Raw genomic sequence first — 20,945 nt, forward strand, 5'->3', positions numbered from 1 at the left:
GCATACAAAACTAAGTTACTGCTCATTGCACAAAAACAAGGAGATTTATGTGCTTAAAGGTATAAGACAAGTTGCATTAAAAGTATCAAGATAAACAGATAAGCAGTGACACAAAAAGAAAAGAAATGATACAAAGCCAGAATTGCTTCATTTGGCAGTAATTTTGGAAGATCTACATCTTTTTTTATGGTGTGGAATGGTTTTGATCCTGGTTAGAGCAGCTCTTGACACTCCAATGGCAGGAATCCTGGAAATATGCCTAAAAACAAGGTTTAATCCTCCACGTGTTCTAGTTTTGATCATTGTAACCTAACTTCTGCTCTTTGACCAGTTCCTCCTTTGTGCTGAAGTCCTGGTGTTTCTGAAAGCATGCCCACCTGACTTGCTCAATTGTTATGAGGAGCTCAGAGAAAATCCTTCATGTTACTTTGCTTGCTACATTATATCCAAGTTTGACACAATAACACATGCAATCGGGGCAGTGTGTCAGCCTGTCACCACCACGGTCAGGAAGTCCATCAGTTCACCTCGAGTCTATACTTCCCACTGAGGAGTGGGAAGTTGCTCATGGGAGAGGTGTGCTAATCAGGCTGCAGGTGTCACAGCGATGGGTCTAAAGCCATTGCTGTAGTTTGCCGTGGGAGAAAATGTGCTGTGTAAGTAGTGAAGCAGACTGTATGGCTGTTTATTTTGCGAGAGCAGATGGATGCTTCTCTCAGCATGGACGGGGAGTGAAAGCAAAATAAGAGATTAGCAGCAAGACTGTTCATTTTACACTGTCACAAAACGATGGATTCAACTACAGCTGTTGAAGTTCATCATTTCTGGGCTGTCCACCTCACTGTGCTCCTCACCGTTACAAGCACAGTGTACTTTCTTGTGTTGCTGTAGTTCGTGGTCGAGGTGTATTAAAGGAATCTTAGTTTAACTGGCCATAGTTGCAAACTGCAGCCACCAGTATATTCTTGAGGAAAAGAAGCTGCCACAAGGCTTGTCCCCCTGACCTGAAGGTGGGTGGCCACCTCAGCCACTGATGCTGAGCCAAGTGAATTGCAAAAATGAGTCTGTTTAAACAACTGAAAGGCAGTTGCAAAAAAGTTGTTTGACACAGCTGTCTGGTCTCAAAGCTGACTTTGTTTTCCTCTGGCAATATTTTGCCTTGAAGATCCAAGAATTCTAGGAGCAGACAACTTAAGTGATTACCCAGCTGGAAAGCAAGCAAAGCTTTGTTATCCCCACACCATACAGTATCTTTTGTGTTTGTAATTCCTCACCTGAAATACGTCACTGAAGTTTAGATTTGATAATGTTGCAGCAGGAATGACCAGAATTACTCACTGGCTCCACAAAACATGAAAATGGCTTAAAATACTTAAGTAGCTCTTTCTTAACCTTTAGAAATGCTGGTTTTGCTACCTGTTTCTAAGTTTCTATTTTTGTCTTTTCTGCAGTTCTTGTTGTCTGTATAAAATCTTCCACATTGTAAAGCTTGAACATAGATTCACTACACAGAGGGATAAATTCAATTTTACTTTTTATTATTTACAGTATTAAAATTTTCGAAGCCATGGGAATAAAGGTCCAGAGACCTCGTTGCTTTTTCGACATAGCCATCAACAATGTACCTGGTAAGAAAATGACAACAGTCAATTCAATAATGGGATATTCCTGTAAAATGTTTAAGAATAATACAAATACTAGTTAACTTCATAACAAATATACCTTTTTCTCCTAGCTGGAAGAGTGGTCTTTGAACTATTTTCAGATGTGTGTCCAAAGACATGTGAGAATTTTCGCTGCCTTTGCACAGGTTTGTAGATTTTAATATTATTTATAATTTCAAATGTAATACCATGTTTGCTAATTCAACATGTGTTAACGTTTTCCGACATGCTGAGGTGTAAAACTAAGTACATCAAACACTAGTTCTTGATATCTCTGGAGATTTAGCAAACTTCTCATATATATCTGATGCAGAATCAAAGCAGTTGTAGTTTTTGGCTTAAGATGTTGCAGAGAGCGTGTACTAATCAACTTTAAATGCTGGCACGGTAAGCTGATTTTCTTTTACTAGCACAGATACTACTGTTCACATTCTATAACATCATCCATCTTAAAAGGTAGCCAATAAGAGGTCAGGCATGGAGGATTACCCTTCGGTTTTACTATACTTGTGTATGTTTGAAGGCTGTTGCTGGTATACATTAATATTTTGCTTCACAAAGTAGTTTTGTTGGATGCTGGTGATTTCCAGTCCTAGTGAAATTCAAGTGATTTGTTGAAGAAATTATTTAAGAAGATTCTTTCCTAGAAGCATTTCCAAGTAGAATTATTTCTCAGTGCTCTGCCTGTTGTGATTGGAAATGCTCACAGCTTTGCAGTACTTGAATATTATCACAGGAATGATTCTGTGAATACCTAAATCCATGTTTAATGTCGTCAGCATTTTCCACCTGCTTTTCTTTCAGTTTGTTGTCTTTCAAGTCAGTGCTTCACAGCTATTAATACTGAATCACTTAGTACTAATAAGGTCTGAATCAGGTGTGAGCGCATAATTGTGTTCATGTCAAGTTAGCTTTGTGCAGCATTCATGAGCATTATCTCATCTAGGGATTCTGGTTCAGAATCGGGTTATCAAAAATAGCTAACCAATTTGAGCTTTATAGTGATTCTTCTTATTCGATGGTAATGTGTTTTCATGTGTCCATGGCATTCTTTATTTTCTGTCAAATGTCCAAAAGTCAGATTTACTGCACAAGATGTTATTCTCTGAAAACTGATTTAGATTTTTCACTTGAAGTCTTTGAACATCACTTCAGGTCAGAAACATAGCTCCTTGTGTAGTTTAAAATAAAATCAGATTTAAAATCGGGCTGAAATACTATGCTGCTTTTAAATATTTAAGAATGGTGAAGAAAGTATTTTGGAGAAGTATTTATGATATTGACCGTAAACATTTTAAATTTTAATTTTATTTATGCTTGCCTTTTTTCTGGTGGTTTTGAAAAAGACATGCTATCTTCTTGAAAAATGGGTCAGCACCTGTTTTTACTGGCACGTCTGTTAGGTGTGAGACAGGCCAGCACAGTACACAGCCACACATTTATCAAAGTTCCTATCAGAAGTGTTTATTGTAACTAGTCAGATCCATGTGGAGGCATCAGGTAAGTTCAGTGGCAACTGCCAGTTTCACAGCTTGGAATGAGATTGCGGGAAGATACAGTCTAATGGTCTGGGAGCAGTGAAAGGAAGAATCCTTTATCTTTCAGGATGGTCCCTGCTCCTTACTCTTATGCTTTACTGTTACCTTGACGTTGGCTTTGACATTCACAAGGCCCCCACCATGAGCCATTCATTTGGCTATCTCAGCAGAGACCTTATTTGTTTGAAGGCGGGAGCAAAAGTAGATAGTGCTTTGCTGAGGCAGAGGACTTGCTTAGGAGTCTGAAGAGCATTAGATCTGATTTAGGGGAGGAGACTGGGAGTTGGAATCATGAGTTGGGAAGGTAACAAATTCCTTTAAAATCATTTCTCGTTCCCTCCTCATTTATTTTTTTTTTTTTCCCCCATTTTATTTTTTGTCTATGAGCTTTTATGCTACGTTAGTCCTGTAAGCTTTTATGCTACATTAGTCCTGTAACCGAAGATCTGAGTATCTCATTTGCTTCTGAGCAAGGATGGTTATGTTAATCTGGCTGTTTAATTTCTGTCAATCTATATAGGAGTCTTCTTAGCAGTAACAGTAATATATTGTATCCTTACATGTTTAACCCTCTCCAGGCAGGTGGCATTCTGCATTATCTGTGTGAGCTCTAATTTAGTTCTCTGAGAATTCATTGTGCTATGACTGTATGTGATGCTGGGCTGGCAAAAAAAAAAAAAGCTGTTATTATGTTGTATGCTACTGTAAGTAACAATTTCTTTTAGTATAACTGTAGAAATAAAAAGTAGTTTCCGCGTTGCTTTCTTACTGGCATTACAAGTATGTATCCACAAATTAATTTTTCGGAGCTTTGTAGATAGCTTTGATTAAGCATTTAAATGGAGACTGTATGGATACAAAGAGTCATTTTGTTTTTTGTTCCCCTTCCTCTCCTTTAGGTGAAAAGGGTACAGGAAAATCCACCCAAAAGCCATTGCATTACAAAAGTTGTCTATTTCACAGGGTAGTGAAAGATTTTATGATCCAAGGCGGTGACTTCAGTGAAGGTATGATGAGAATCTTTCAAGAAAAATGTAATGCTTATGCAGTAGAATGTTTTGGGAGTCCTACGTAGCATCATCAATTTACATTAATTATGCAATTTAACTGCTTTTTTTAACTACTTTTGGCATAAGAAACTTTGTGTAACAAAATGACGTAAATTTATATGCATGTATTCTGCTCTGTGACTTCGTGTCTCAGAGCATTAAGTACTTAATTGCAAGTTATAAATATGAAGATAAAATATATCTGCTGCTGAGAAGAAAAAAGGCAGCATATAACAGAATATGTAGGAGAACTTCAGTTTTTCTCCAAGTTTGCTTCTGCTTAATGGTACTATGAAGATATCTTGATCTTTGCATATCTTGAAGAATAATGTTAGTGACTTGAACGCAGCTATATTTTGCATTATGAAGCATCTTTCACTGATGCAACTTTTTACACTATTATAGGTTTTAATTCATGTTTTTTTCTTTCAAGGAAATGGCAGGGGAGGAGAATCCATTTATGGTGGCTTTTTTGAAGGTGAGAATTGTATCAGTCTGCTCTATTTTGTTGATACTGTAAGCAGTTATCTGTACATTCTATGCAATTGCTTTCATATGTCAGCTTTATCAGATTTGCAGTTCTAGAAAAATTTTTCAGCACAGTTTCTGAACATATCTTCTGCTTCAGTAGCTGGCTAAAAGTTGGGGATTGCCTTTCTTCCAGTCAGAAGGAGAAAACTTGACTCTATTATGCCTTTCTTGCAAATCTTACCTTTATGAGACAGTATAAAACCCTGCTTTTCTGAACCAAGAGGAATTAAGTATGAGGAAGCCATCCATTTTCTCACAGTACTGGTCCTCCTTCAATCATTGATGCATAAGAATTTTTCTCTCCAGTGTGCCTCTCAGCCTGTGTTTTTCAGGAGTGTACTGGAGCAACTCTGTTTCTGGGAGCAGTTTTGTATTACACCTAAGCCTACATGATGGCTAGCTACCACTGGCAGGGCAGGTTATCCTTCCTGCCACTTTTAATGTTGGACCTCATCTGAGCTTGCAGCAAGGCATCAAAAGAATGATTCACTGTAGAGGCTGGCTGCAATTTTGTATCAGATATTGTGTTGAATGAACAGTTTGCAATTGACAGAAGGAGGAGGTCATACCTTGCATTGGCCCTCATTTGGATCAAACTGCAAACTGCCTGCATGCTAGAATGTCTGAAAACTGTTAAAGCAAAAAATGTACTTGTTTCCCTATTGGTGAGCGGATTTCATTTCATAGATAGGCAAGAATGAGAGCCAGAAAAAGTGAGAGAGGTGGGAGAAGAGGACTTCTACTTTCTGGCATTTGCAAGGTGTCTTTTCAACCTGGTCACAGTGTAAAATTGAATCTCTAGAAAGTATTGCTTGTGTGTGGCATCCTTAACCAGCTCACTGTAGGATTAGATACTCAGTGCCACACAATACTGCAGTTATATAGGTGACCATATAGACTAAGTGGGACTGTCCCTGTTACTGGCTGTTATGCTGTATGATGGGAAACCAGAACCTTACAGATTACATACTTTTCTTTTTTGTTAATGTTGGCTTCTGCCCTTTGTATTTAAGGAGTACTGAGCAAACTTCATCTGTATAGTTTGGATCCCCAAGCAACTGTTAGGCTGTTTTGTGGTAGGAGGAAGATAGGCTGCTTTCTTCCAGGTGTCTTAAATGAGGAATGGTGATTACTTCATATGATTTCATTGAATTTAATCTAAACTGTCAAAGTGATGTGCTTATTAGAAGTAAAAGCTTCACTCAAGTGGAATTTATTTTCTTAATGACTGGCTTATGAAGATAATTTGTGTAGATGACAGAGAAACAGAACCATTTTGTTATTGCTATCAAACTGACTATCCTTGTGTGCTAAGCAATACAAAATAAAATACTTTCTGGAAGAAACAGGGTTTCTTAATAGTGCTTTGCAACTGAAAATCTTTTTTTTTTTACTCCAAAGACGTAGTGACCAGCATGTGATGAATAAAAAGAACTCATTATTTTCAGTTGTTGCTCTATTAATGTTGGTAGCAAGAAAAATAAAACAAATCTCTTATAAGAAAATTCTGTTTTCCATTTTTAGTTTTTCCCAGACTATAAGCTATTAATTCTTACTTCCCTTTCTTAAATTACACTATTTAGAATAAAAAGAATAATGTATATGAAAAAATAGCTTTTGTCTTGTATTGATTTTTAAGGTAACTTTTTACAGATGTGACTAGTAAATTTATTTAATGTGAATGAGTTTACTTAGAGTAGAGCATTCATCTAAGCATATGCAGTATATAAAGTATATAAAGTGATTGAAAATGCTTGTTTCAGATGAAAGCTTTGCTGTAAAGCACAACAAAGAATTTCTTCTTTCAATGGCCAACCGAGGAAAGGATACAAATGGTTCACAGTTCTTTATGTAAGTATTGAACTGTTCTGAAATGTGTGATTTGCTGTTTTGTAAGCTGTAGACTATTTTTTTGAGTTTGCATGGGAGGTGGTCTGCAACATATAAAAGTTGATGCCTCTTTAGGAAGTTACATGGTGTATGGGAACTGCTGAGTCGCGGCCTGAACCTCTGATTGATCACCTGAGGCGAGCCATGAGTCAGCCAGAGGAGCACAGGTGAAGGCAATTCAGCTGTGCTGCCGGAAGGGGTGGAGCCAGGCTGCACCCCTCCTAGACCTATTTAAGAGCTGGCTACCAGAGGGGAAGGATCGAAGGATCTCTTCTGGAGATCTCCTCTAGTGGTGTTTTGTGGGTGAGCCTAGAATAAGGGCTTTCTCTTTTGTTATCATAGTTTACCTAACTCTCTTATTTATTTTGTGATAACATCCTAATATTCGTTGATTATACACATGGAAATAGCCGTTTTCCTGCTGAGCTCTTTAGGGAGAGGTTTTATCACTCTGCTGTTCAGTGTTTATTGTCTGTGCAAAAGACCTTTTGGTCCTCTTTTAGTAACTGTCTTCTAACTCAAGCAACAGCATAAGTCTGTTAGTTCCCTGTAGAGTTTTTTCACTTTTTTTCTAGTATATGTTGTCTGGAAAGAAGCAAAAAAGTTCCAGGGGTCCTCTAGCTGAAAGTAACAGAAAAATTTTCTGTCTCAAGATAACTTCTCAATGCAGTCTCATGTATAGCTATATCTAAAGCTTAAAACTCTGTAATGCATCTGCTTTACATGCTTCTATAGAAGTAAATACTTGAAATTCATCAGTCTTATCTATGTCTCATTACCATTTTTAATATGGTAAGTTGTGCTTGTGATTTATCATTAAACCGTTATTTTGCAATATTTGGGTGATTGTTACTGTATTTGGCTCAGGTTTTGGGTTGGTTTTTTTGTTTTTGTTTTTTTTGTTTTTTTGCCATGCCTGACATATGTATACCTTAGTAATTCTAATATAGGGGAAGGCTATCAACTGTTCAGTTATCTGTAGGTGTAGAGAGTCAGTTCTACTTCTGATGTCAAATACTCTGTACATACAGGTTTTTTTTTTCCTTTGCTAATTTATTTTCCTATAAGTTTGTTGTTGCTTTTTTCCCCCCCCCCCTCCCCACTTTTCCTCTTCTGAGGCAGTTGCCTTAATTTTTATTTCTGTTCCTGGTACTATTCCTGTAATTTAAGAAATACAATTCTTAATACTTTTTTTAATGAGGATGCATCTAAAAATTTGTCACAACTTGTTCAATAAGGTGTGGTAAGGGATTGAATAGATAGTTTGTATAAATCATACAATGTTTTTAACTGCATACAAACTTAGAATAACATATATTTGGTTGTATTAAATTTTATTAATTCAGTAACTTTCATCATCTGCATACATGATTCAAATGCTGTCTGCTTTCCACTAAAATTGATTCCTGTTTTCCTCTTTAAATTACACCTACTGGAAACAACAGAACTACTAAACCTACACCTCACTTAGATGGGTAAGTATCTGTTACTTTCTTTCTACTTTTTGGGGGATCTGCCTTAAAAATTAAATATTAGAATTCTTACTTTTGCTTAAATTCTTCAGACATCATGTTGTTTTTGGACAAGTCATCTCAGGTCAAGAAGTTGTGAGAGAAATAGAAAACCAGAAAACAGATGCGTCTAGTAAACCATATGCTGAAGTACGCATACTGAGTTGTGGAGAGTTGATTCCAAAATCCAAAGGTATGCTTTAACTGTACATCTAGGTATATGTGAACTGTGCTATTGTATTACTAATTTTCTTCCTGTTGGTAGACACTGAAATAATTAGAGACGTTCTTGATAATGTTATGGAGGTACAATCAAAGGAATTAAGTAACGCTGCAGTACAATTTGTCTCTGAAAAAGCATAGCTGGTTTTGGTGCAGAAGATCTTTCCTATGTCAGCCTTAGTACAAAACTGGTAAGCACTTGTCCTAAAGAAGAGGTTGTGTTAAGTGCAGTAACAGTCTGACTATTTTCAATAACTGTGTCTTTTTATGAATTGAAGTTTCAGGTAAGTATCCAGAGCAGGCATGGAGAGTAGGAAAGCCTGAAGTTTCCCTTTAGCACATATCCTTGTTAAATAGCTATAAATTGTATTCATAAGCTGGAATGGGACAGAATCTCTTTGCCATTTCAGAGTTGAACGTGGTATTGGAGACTGGATTCTGGTTCTCTTAAAAAATAAGAGTCAATCTAAGATTCCGCTATGACTGGAAAATCTCAGTAAATGAGACTCATGATGCATCTTTAGTAGGAATTCTAATAACGATTGTCATCATTTTTCTTTCTCAGCACCTTCTGCTGATAAGTACTGTGAAGGGTTGCACTAAGGATTTTAAGGCATGAGGCAGGGCTAATTATATCTTTGGCCTAAAGAAAATGCAAGCATTCAAACTTGAGTTTCTTGGTTGTTTTGTTTTCCTTATAGTAGTTCTCTGGTTACCTGTTGTGGAATCGATGTGTGTTCTGAAGTGATGTTTTAAATCTCTCAGAATTCCAAGTAGTGGCTTATGACTTCTTAAAAGCTCTGCAACTTCTTAAATTAAACCCATGAGTTGTCCTTTATGTCAGAACATTGCTTTTATATTTTTGGACAAAATAGTGCTGTATCAGTTGGAAAATGAAGAGGTAGAACTACAAATGTAGTACGGATAGAGCTAGTGGATGAGATACTCACGCTCTGTCTTGGTTAGCCAAGCATTTTCTTTTCCTTAAGACATTCAGAAAATCTTGAAGTTGAATAGACTAAATGGAAGTCATAGTTTCAATTGCACAGACTTCCAGCTGTTAGAGAGGCTTTTAAAGAATTCATCAAAGGCAAAGGGGAAAAAAAGTGCATTTTTTTCCTTTAGCTTTTCTGGAGAGATCTGACTGGTCCTACCGGTTTGTCTGAGTGGTGATACCTCTTTGTCTTGGTACTGCTAGGATCCTGGAGGCTCTGCTCCCTGTAGCTGGTCTGGTGTCCCATGGAGAGAGATTGCTGCCAGAGTGATAGAGGAAGGCCCCTCAACTGACCATAAGGCACAGTACTAAATAACTGGGCAGCAGGAGTATTTGGGAATCAGCAAGACTTAACCCTGCCCTCTGTCTTCGCAGTCTTAGTGCCTGAGTGCAGGGAGGAGTATGGGCATTAATGAGGAGCCTGATGAAGGTGCTACTTTGCAGAATGCTTGTAGTGATTGGAAAATCCCTCTATTGAAAGGCAAAGGCTTTCTGTAGGATCTACAGAGGGAAGTCCACCACTACTGAAAGAACTGGATGGTATGACTGTAATTGTTTGCTAAAAGCATAATATGAAGCAACTGAGCCTGAGGTAGCAGAAATTGAAGGAAGTGTTTGCCCTGATACCTGTGAGTATAAGGAAGAAGCTAGATGAAAGCTGCAGTTTTTGGGAGGTGAGTAGCACCATGGAAGATGGTCAATTGAATCATCTTGCTGTGAAAGAAAGTATTTGTAGCACATTACAGCAGTAGCAGGCAAAAATGAACTGATGCTGTGAAACATGAAGAAGTTACCAGAAGAGTTGGCTTTTGGGAATTTGTTATCTAGGGTAAAGGAACAAGGAGATTGACAATAAGGGAAGTATAATGGTGATGAATTTATGTGGGTTATGCTATGATAGCTAAGGGGGCTTAAAATAAGATCTGTTTTATAGGCTTGTCTGATATGCAACATAAAGGAATTGGGCAAGTCTTTATGGAGGGAAAACTGCGCTGATGTTTCTTGAGTTTCTTGGGAAGCCAGGATGGCACTACCAGGAGGAATCACAGTAGAAGCTAGGTGTGTGATTTGGATGTTCTTTGGAAGTTGACGAAAGATTTTGTGCTATTGTCATGAGTATTGGAATGAAGCATATTATGAAGGAAGCAAACAGAAGCGTTCATAGAAAAGAACTGGATCAGTTTAGGGATGATAAGATGATCACCATTGAGTTAACTTACTGGACACTATGTGAATTGAGTAATTAAAGATCACAGTTGAATTACAGTATTGCAGAGGCTTAGAACAGAAGCTTTCTCTTGGTATTAGAGGTTGATTGACTAGAAAAGTGGGATGCTTGTAGGCTTTTTCCTGTTTTTATTATTTGAAGTGTAAAGGTGTGTTAGTGAAACTGAATGAGAAAAACTAAATTATAGAAGAAGAATCTTTTTGGCCAAGTGGTGTTTTAAAAAAATCTTGAAATGTAACGGAAACAAAAAAGCCACAACAAACTTAAAGAAACCTACTGATGTGTCCGTGTTTTGTAAGGTCATTACAGATTAGATGAGCTACTATGGTAACAAAAATGGTTTGCAAGTTGGACAGTATTTGTTAGGAGCTTTTAATGAATATTTTTCATGGAAAAACAACATTTTTTAGAGGATTCTGCAAACATTGCAATGTTTGTTTCATGATCTTCACTGATGTTGAAGACATCTCTATCGAGTCACTGCTGGTAAACATGTGTCTTCTATAGTTTAAAAGGATTATGGCTGCCTTCCTCATTCAGCCGAGGACAGTTTTGTAATTTAGTTGTTCTATCACTTCAGTTAGCACCTTTATTTTTCCCCGTAAAAATTAGGAATTGGTGATGCAGAGTTATGCAATGACTCATGGATTGTCAATGAAAAACATTTAGAAAGCAGTGATTCTGATAAATCGTGTTTGTCTGGACTTCTGTTTTGTCTCCTCCTTTGCTTCTTTTCTTGTCCCTCTGACCCCTAGGTACTCACTTCTTTCATAAGCTCTTTGCATAGCATTGGCATGCCTCTTTCTACCAGCTGGTTGCTCTTAACTGTTGTAGCTTCACAGTTTTCTATTTTGTGGATTTATTTATTTTTTTTAAGTGAACTGACCATTGGGTACAAACTGTGTGTTGGTTTTGACAGGTTCAAAATGAAGCTACAGATTGAAGCTGTGAATTATGAGATGAGATTATCTGTTCTGACCTTTGTGCCTGTGACTGTTTCTGGCCAGCTCATTTGTTTGTTTCAGTCCAGGAGTCTGATACTACATGTCTAACTAAGAGTTGCTACACTTCATAACAAACTGAAATGTGGGGAGTGCTAGGTTGTATTGTGCAGTGTGATCATGTAATTCATGAAGTGTGGTGAATATATGTCACAGTGAATGGAGTAGGAAGTAAGGCATCTATTTCAGATGTGACCATAAGCTGAAACCTAATCCTGAAGTTAATGATCTGGAACAGTTGAAATGTAAATAGAAGTCTGTTTCTTTCTTACCTCATGACCTTCATGCTGCAGGAGTGGTTTTGTTTGTTGTTTTGATCTTTAGTTGGCCAGAACCACACTGGTTCTGTATTCAGAAACTGGTTCTGTATTCAAAATAGTATTTGCTCGTGGACAGAGTGAGCGAGTTGTCATCAGAGAGTACATAGATTGCTCCTACGTGGAGGTAGTGCCTCCTATTTATTTTCTGAAATGTGCTGGCTCTCATGTCCATTAGGGACCATAACTGTCTCTATACAGTTGGCATAGTACATTTCCACTTAATTTTCTACTCGAAAGCATATCCAGTTACATCCAACATGCAAGAGACAACGTGAAGTTCCTACAGCACGTGGTTTATCAAAAAGAACCTACCTGAACCACAACTAGAATCTTGTTTTGGTTGGCCAACTATGGATCTGTCCTTGCTGATTTTATAATGTTAGTCCAAATGAGAATTATTGTTTCCCATGAAAAGTTGTTGGGAAGTGCTAGCCTATTACTACAAATAATGCATAGCAAGGCAGAAATTCATTTACTGTTTTTATTTTTACCAACTGAAAAATAGATTTAATGCAATTTTTGTTGCTTTTGATCATCTCTGAGAAATTGCTGCCTTCCGAGTTGTTGTTCTGGAAAAATGAGGTTAAGTTGTTGTCAAATTGGAGACTTTCTATACTGCAGTCATGTGATTGATGTTACTGCTGCCTACTGCTGCCTCTCTCAAGTGTCAGTCAACTTGATAATAACTGCAAAGCAGCTGGAGATCCTAATATTGATAATTCCAAAAATCAGTGTGCTGTTCCATGAAATAGCTGCTTGGTTTTTCCAAAGGGCGGTTTCCACATCTACTCTTCATAGACGGTTCTTTAAGTGAATGTTACTGGGTTTTTTTATCTTCAGATCTCTATCCTGCTTATGTAGAAACCATTGGTTTTTTTGTGTGTAATTGTTTAATGGTGAAGATTCATTTTTTTTCAGTTATTCTGATATTGTGTTGTATGGTTAGCGATAGTCTTTGGAATTTATAGGAGCCATGTCAAGTAAGATTTGATACCAATTAAAAAATTTAACTATGATTATACAGAAACAACCAGTGTGCCCTTACTGGAGCTTTCAATAGAACTTTTAATTTTGTGGCTAATAGTTTGATAGGAATTTCTTAACACGTTAGAGAGTATCCGTGCCGTTTAATTAATTTACCTGAAGTGTGTAGTGGTTAAGTAGATCTGAGTTCCATTACAGGGCATAAAAAGATACGTGCTGTGTTACTTCCTGTTGGACTGCCGTCAGATTGATAATAAATTTCTGATTTACAGCTTCAGTTGATACACGAGAAATGGTGATGTACATAATTGAGGAGTAGCCTGCTCTTTAGCGAGGTTCTTTTTCATACCAGATGGTTAGTAAGCAGTTTGTATCTTTGTGTAGGAAAACACTATGAGCTGCAGGAGTAGGGCTGTTCTCTGAGCGGTTTCACATAGTAGCAAAACTCGTAATCTGAGTGTACCCTCTGTTGGGCTAACTTCAAAGGACTTAGTGTAAAGTATATTTTCTTTTTGTAAACTTGTCTCATTTGTGGTTTGAGCATCTTTTACATGATGTCAGATTACATCGGAAGTCAAATAATTTTATAAATGTTTACAAAATTAATTTTTAAGAATACTGCATATAAAGCTTATGTTACGTAAAATGTCATCGCAAAACATACACAGTTATACTAATTCTTGACAGCACATATTTAGTGCTTTAGATCTTCTTTATGAAAACACGATATTTTAAATTCCTTATATATTTAGAGACCTGTACTGTATTTTACTTGGGGGAAACAGTCTTTTTACCCAAAACCTTTTGTTAGAGTATTTTGGTGAAGTGCTTTCATGACACAATTATAAGCAGCTTAGGAAATTCCGAGATAAGTTTGCTTTTCTGTGGTGAATTAAAACTGTCTGATATGTAAATATATGTCTTTATTGTTCTGACTTGAAGCCAAGAAAGAAGACAAGAAAAGGCACAAGTCGTCTTCCTCATCCAGCGACTCGGAAAGTTCAAGTGATTCCGAATCATCTTCAGATTCGTCATCGGATTCTGAGAGTGCTTCAGAAGAGAAATCGAAAAAGCGAAAAAAGAAACACAAGAAAAATTCCAAGAAACATAAGAAGGAAAAGAAAAAAAGAAAGAAAAGCAAGAAAAGGTCAGTATTGAGGGTTGTTTTTTGTTTTTTGCTTTTTCTAACATATTCCTGTGCAGTATTGTTTTCCTATCCTGTAACAGCACAAAGTACAATTCTGTAACTGGGAAAGTAGATATGTGGAAATTTTGGAAGCTGTTTTCGTATATGACCTTACTTTTTCTGACTTGATGACAAAGTGCAATATCTATGTGCATATGTACTGCAGTTTGTACAGGAATGAAGAAAATAGACTAAGAATTTCATATATTGGATTTGAAAAATTGCAGGAATGTTTGGTTTTAAATAAGTCGTGATAATTTTGTAGAGTTCAGTTTCAGTTGTGTGCCATGGGATTCCTGTGCTACACAGAAGCGTAAGCAGAACTAAACAAAAAAAATTAGATGAATACAGATGAATATATGTACACCATTAGTTCTGATGTGCCCAAAGTTTTGCAGTGTCACTAGAATGTGATACAACTCAAAAAGTTCTTATTTCTGAAAGTGGTGTTTCTAATCTTCTAATCTGTAGTCAGTGCAGGTCACATTTTTCCAAACTAATGGTAAAGTGTAAGAAACACTCATTTAGGGCCTAAGCTTTCTTTCTGTGGAATTAAGTCTATTTCACAGAATTTTATCGATTATATCAAGTACTTGGGAGATAAAATAGTTTTTAGTCTGTTTTATATATATATACACACACACATATATACACACACACATATATACACACACACACACACACATATATATGAGTGTAAAAATCTGAACTTAGCTTTCTTGATATCTATTTTAAAGCTCTGTCTAAATACAAAATAAGTGTTCAGTGTTGCATCACTGGACTACATAAAATGAGAGTACTAGTCAAAAATCTACTGCAATTGCATGTTTCAGAATAAGGATATAGGAGAAAGTTGTTTCTAAAACAGTTCTGTTTGTTCCCCAAGTTTCTGATTTTATGATCTGTATGCTGAATTGAGAGAATTCTGAATTACTGAAATAGATCAAATATTTTTTTTCTCATCCACATAACTTGCCTTAATAAATATTTAAGCATAAATATTTGTTTATACAAAAATACAGTTCATCTAGTGAAAGTGAAGATGAAAACCCTGAAGCACAGCCGTTATCTACTGTCCGTCCTGAAGAAATTCCTCCAATACCTGAAAACCGGTTCCTAATGAGAAAAAGTCCTCCTAAAGCAGATGAGAAAGAAAAAGAGAGGAAAAGCAGAGAGAAGGAAAGAGAGAGGTAGTATACCTGTTTTGAGTCTGACTAGACACTGATAGTGGTATGGTTGTAGTGCTGTTTTAAACTACTGAGTTATTTCCCTATTAAACAGCTGAATGTTGTGATCACTTCTGAATCCTTTTTTCAGTTGGCAACTGTTGGTTTTGCTTTTATTTTGTAGAGCAAAAGCTTAATGTTTGAATATGGTTTTTTGGAGAATGAAAAACTTAAAATGACTGATTCAAGAAAAAGCAAATGAAATAGATTGCAGTTTCATTTAGAATTCATTATAGCTGTCCAAGCCGAGTCTATATCTTAATCTGCCCTCAATAAAGAACTCAGCAGTCCAGTGAAATACTTTCTAGTAATCAAAACTGAAGCTTTCATGAGAAATTTTGGTTGACATAGTTAGCTGATACAGTAATATTGAAAATCTCTATCTGCATAACAGCTATAACTCTCATAATTTCCAATGAAAAGTACACCTAAAAACTAGTTTTTGTTTCCTTCTTAGCTTTCTTTTCCTTCTAACGTCCCTTCAAATGAAATCCTTTTAATATAGAGACTAGGCAAGCTTGTCTTACCTATTTTTAGGTTAGATCTGTTAAATAAACAAATGAACAGTACATGTTCAGGCTTTGTCTCAAGAAGGTTACTTTTTGCCTAAGTGGAAGTTTCGTATGGAAAGCTTCTGCTGTGTAATTACTGAATATGCCCTTAGGAAATGATACAAGTTCCACAAACACTGTTTTATAAAACATCTCGGGTTTTAGGTTTTACGATTATGCAATGAAGGATTTCATGGTTGCCCATTATTGTAGCTGTTTCTGCCAGGGCTAGAAAGGTTTAAATGCAATTGAATAATTATACTTCACCACTTGAGTTTCTGTTAATTTACAGTAACAGGTTTAATCAGACCTTACAAGTGAGCATCACCTATTCTCATGAAATGAACTGATAGCGGAGGGTGGCTGTGTATTGTCGCTGCCAGGATACAATAGTGTCACTCAGAGCTGTGTGAGGATATGAAGTTGTCTTTATCTTCTTTCCTTCTTTGATGTTACAAACAATACTGATTTTTATTTTTAGTAATCTATCGAATTCCCAGTCAACATACCAGAGAAGGCTGCTGGTGACCAGATCGGGAAGGAAAATAAAAGGAAGAGGACCAAGGGTAAATATTTGCAATCCCTTCCTCAAAGCAAACAATGCGGTAGCACTCCCATTTTCATTAGGATGGTCAATTTTGTAAATTAAAAAAAAAAAAGTGTGCAAATAATCTATGGGTGCATCATAATTGATGTAGGGGCTGCTTTAGCTGAATGATGTCATGATGTTCAGTAAATTAATAACTTTTCAGTGAACGCATCTGAGTCATGGTAGGTGCTGTGGAGAATCAACCACTGGGGATTAAAACGTTTTGGATTTATGTGCTTTGATAGCTAACTTGCACCTGGTTTTCTTTTCTCTTTCTGTCAAGCGTTACCGGACTCCTTCCAGATCCAGGTCAAGAGATCGATTCCGACGCAGTGAAACTCCTCCACATTGGAGGCAAGAAATGCAAAGAGCTCAAAGAATGAGAGTGTCAAGTGGAGAAAGATGGATAAAAGGAGACAAGTAAGATGATTTCTGTTCGGTGTATGTGCATTTAAAATATATGCATTTAAATTTTTGTAATTATTAGAAGTAATACATTTTCTCTTCAATTTTCAGTTATAGTTAATTCCAAGAAAACAAGACACACTGACTTAGTTATCCCATTAGTTAACGACCAGGCTTTAATCGTGCTCATTTGTGGTTTCCATAAAAATATAATTATGTTGTGATGTAATGTGATTTTAAGCTACAATTTTGAAGCAGCCTCAGTCCTCATTTCATTTTTCATAGTGTAGGAGATTCAAATTATTTTTTAATTTTCCAATTTTTTTTTCCAAGGAGTGAAATAAATGAAATCAGGAAAGATAATCAAAAAAGCCCAGGAAGAGGAAGGGAGAGAAAAACATCAGATCACAGACAAGTTTCTGAAAGTCCAAGCAGAAGAGGGGAAAAAGAGAAGAAAAAAGATCATAAATCCAGCAGTAAAGACAGGGAGACGAGAAGAAATTTGGAAAAAGATGACAAGCATAATAGAAGCAAGACCAAGAAAAGAGGCAAATCTAGAAGTCATAGTAAAAGCAGAGAGAAATCAAGAAGTAAAGAAAGAGACTCCAAACACAGCAGACATGATGAGAAGAGAAGATCAAGAAGCAAAGAGAGGGACCGTGAGAAAGACAGAGAAAAAGAAAAGCACTATGATTCTAGAGGGAGAGATAAAGAAAGAAGTAGGAGTAAAGAGAGAAGCAGAAGGGCAGGTTCAAGAAGTAATGAACATGACCATAGGAAGAGTAAAGACAGGGAGAAGCACAAATCAAGAAGCAGAGAGCGTGAGCATGCTAGAGGAAAACATAGTTCCAGCAGTAGAACAAGGGAACGAAGCAAAAGCAGAGATAGGGGTAGAAGGGGTAGATCAAGAAGCAGAGACAGAGATCGCAGTCGAAGTAAGGAATATTCAAGGAACAGGGATAGAGAATCAAGAAGAAGACGATCAAGAAGCAGAGAAAGGAGAGGTACACCAGATAGATATAGAGGAAGAGAAAATAGGAGGAGGAGAAACTCGAGGAGCTCAGAGAGAGAGGAAAGTCAGAGCAGAAACAGAGAAAGATACTCAAATAGAGAAAGTAGAAGCTCATATAGGAGGAATGATAGTGAAAGCCAAAGGAAGAGGCATTCAAAAAGCCATGAAAGTAGCAGTCCTGAATCCAGTAAAGGTAAGAAGTCTAGTAGAGATCAAGATAGAAGTCCAGATTCAAAAAAGAGACCAAGTAGCAAAGAGAGAGAATCAAAATCGTACTCACACAGGAGTAATGAAAAGGAAAAGACCAGATCCTCAGCTGAAAAAGAAATTAACCAAAAATCAGAGAGTCAGGACAGAGATCATGCCCCTAGTAAGGATAAGAAATCTGATCGTGAAACAAGTCCTGGAACAGATGATGACAGGCACGGATGAGTGTTTGGACTTAATGTTTCCATCGTCTCAAAGTTTTAGAGACGTTTTGAGGAACGCCTTTTTTTAAGATGTGGACTTCAGTTTGGTCTTTTGATAATCTAAAACCTGGATCATTTGTACTGCTAAAGTTTTAATAAACTTGAAATGAAAAATTCTACGTGTAATACAGTGTGCTGTGTTTTAAATATTTCCTTGTTTTATGCACCCTTGTTTGTTAGCAGCTAAGAAGATACTTTCTGTGCCACATGTATTTTCTTCCTGGTGAATTTACATTGGGGCACACAGTGGCTTCTTGTGAAGAACCTTTTTTCACATGTGAAAAAAGCTGTACATATACTACATGTATTCTTAAACCCAGGATAATTTTGCAAGGGGTTATCATTCCAGTGCTGGTACATTTGTAATTCAGTAGGTACAACCTAGGATTTTATTTTATTTTTTGTGAAGGAGTATGACTGACTTAATTCACTTTGTGATTTACAAAAATTGATTTTTTTCTGTATTTATGTCACTGCCAACAGTAGAATTTATTTGTGTGGTAAGGCAGTCATCTGCGTTTGGGAATTCTTTCTTTGTCCTGTATTTGACTGTAGAAGAATAGGTTTTTTTGGAGTGCTCATCACTTCACTTCTTGTTTTCTCTAACCTCGCTCTTCTTGTTCTATGCTTTCATCTTTGTCTACTGTAGAAAATTCAGCTTGGGTGCTTCAGTCTGCCATGCCTCGCTTCCTAGTTAATGAATGCACAAGAAAGTGAGAATTACCAGAATTCATAGTGGGTGTCTGCACATCTCAGACATGGTGGTCACTGACCAGAATAAGGAACCACCAGCAAATCTTTTATATTTTTGCTGCTTTTTAAGAGTTTGAAAAAGCAATTAAGAGTTGAGCAATTAAGAGTATAATAATAATAAATTATTATTGTTTTGAGCAAAAAATTGCTTCCCTCCTTGTGTCCTCACTTTCTAAAGACCCATCCTCAAACATACATTCCTCAGTTTAATTCCCTCCCTTTTGTGCTTTCCTCTCATGCTTTTAGGACTCTGCCTTGTTTCTTTCTCAACACGACACCCTCATGAAAAAGAAGGAATTCAATTTGGTTGCTGCAGCATTGCTTCCATATGTGCCATTAGCCCAGAGCTGGTATGTGATGGCTGTGGGTTGAGAGGTCAAATGTGGTGCAAACCCCAACGTTTTTGTCAGTCCTTCAGTCTGCTTGCACCAAACGCTGGTGAATCTTAAGGTTTCTAAGAAGTCTTAAGGGCATTAATGTCAAGCTGTTTTGAAGTGTAACTATTTCAGTAGTTGATTTTTTTAAGGCAGATCTTCTGATTGCATGATATAACTTATTCTTACTTTTTTTGTAATGTTTGTCAATATTTTTGCCATATAATAACCCACTTTATTATGAGTATGTGTCCACAGCAGATGAGCAGAATTGCTGAAACTTTGTTTGATGTTGTGCTCCAGACAGTTATTACTCTAAAGGAAATAACCAGTTGTTATGTCTTGAGAACAAAAGAAAATACAGGATTGTGAACAAAGTGAGAACTCTTACTGGACAAAAACTAGAGGTGTGTAGTATCACTTTTTAGTAGAATGGTTTGTGGAGTTGCTTTGGCTACCTTTTTTTTTTTTTTTTACGTGTTTTAGTATGTATTTTGCATTGTCATTTAATGCAGAATTTGTAAAAATGTTTTCCAAGACCAAACAGTGTGGATAACATAACTATTTAAAAAGGAGTGAATTAAAGACCTGTAGTGGGCCTGTTCTGTGTATTGCCTGTCAGAACACAGCACAACTTTGTAGCAGTTCCTTCTTGATTTTTGAATAGTAAGAAAAAGTCAAGAAATTCAGCTTAAGAAATGTATGTGGCAGCTCACACAATGTTATTTTTGCTCTGCAGTATGCACTGCGGTGCACTTCGGGGTCTCTTTGAGTATAAACTGCAGTGTTCTTTAATCTTTTAGGAAGCTGCTACACAACTTCTCATTGCTCAAGAGGTATGTTTGCACTACTAAGAATGTTCCTGCCAATGCCACTGAAGGGCATATAAACCTGCAAACAAAAAAACCTCAGCTATATCAAGTCCTGCTCTAGTAAAGGGTAAAAATATCACCAGGCGGCAGTAAGGTAATCCATACGGAATTATTTTAAAATGTTAAGTGGTTACTAAGTCTTGAACATAATTTAAAATGTCAAAGATTCAGTTGTAATTTTCAGCTCTAAGTAATCTCAACACTTATGTGCTCTTAATATGGAGCTTTCCCTGCTATAGGTCAAAAATTTGTGCAGATTTAATGCTCTCTAGTTCTTTTATAGCGGGTTAAAATTCATTTGAATAAGTGGCACAAGGATTGTTTTCCTGTTTTTTAAGGTAACATGGAAGAAGTTGGTCACTTATAATTGCACATGGTAGGATACTCTTAATCTCTTGCTGAGTGTGTGCCTTGCCTGTATTGTATTTGATACTCAGTTGTTTTAATGCTCAGTGCTTTGTTTGCTTTAAGTTCAAAAATTGCAGTGAGAGGGGGAATGTGCCACATTTGTGCTTTTCTTTGTCTAGAAATTAGGAATGCTGATAAGATACTCAGTGGGACTGAAGCACAGTCCT

General features: G+C 36.7%; 1 protein-coding gene across 2 annotated transcripts in view; it reads left to right on the forward strand.

Moving 5' to 3' along the window:
* The window catches only part of PPIG (peptidylprolyl isomerase G), a 24,992-nt gene extending 6,495 nt beyond the window's left edge, over positions 1-18,497 (forward strand). For both annotated transcript variants that reach the window (XM_052674977.1, XM_052674978.1), the window contains exons 2-13: positions 1,549-1,628; positions 1,736-1,810; positions 4,102-4,209; positions 4,685-4,729; positions 6,546-6,633; positions 8,118-8,147; positions 8,237-8,376; positions 13,875-14,079; positions 15,141-15,308; positions 16,377-16,461; positions 16,768-16,904; positions 17,223-18,497. In XM_052674977.1, the coding sequence (XP_052530937.1) occupies positions 1,568-1,628; positions 1,736-1,810; positions 4,102-4,209; positions 4,685-4,729; positions 6,546-6,633; positions 8,118-8,147; positions 8,237-8,376; positions 13,875-14,079; positions 15,141-15,308; positions 16,377-16,461; positions 16,768-16,904; positions 17,223-18,333 (2,253 nt within the window). In that variant the 5' untranslated portion in view covers positions 1,549-1,567 and the 3' untranslated portion in view covers positions 18,334-18,497. The remainder of the gene's footprint in view (positions 1-1,548; positions 1,629-1,735; positions 1,811-4,101; positions 4,210-4,684; positions 4,730-6,545; positions 6,634-8,117; positions 8,148-8,236; positions 8,377-13,874; positions 14,080-15,140; positions 15,309-16,376; positions 16,462-16,767; positions 16,905-17,222) is intronic.
* Positions 18,498-20,945: the final 2,448 nt, after the last annotated feature.

Source organism: Tympanuchus pallidicinctus, unplaced genomic scaffold, assembly GCF_026119805.1.
Source record: "Tympanuchus pallidicinctus isolate F22 unplaced genomic scaffold, pur_lepc_1.0 scaffold15, whole genome shotgun sequence".
Classification (NCBI taxonomy): Eukaryota; Metazoa; Chordata; class Aves; order Galliformes; family Phasianidae; genus Tympanuchus; species Tympanuchus pallidicinctus.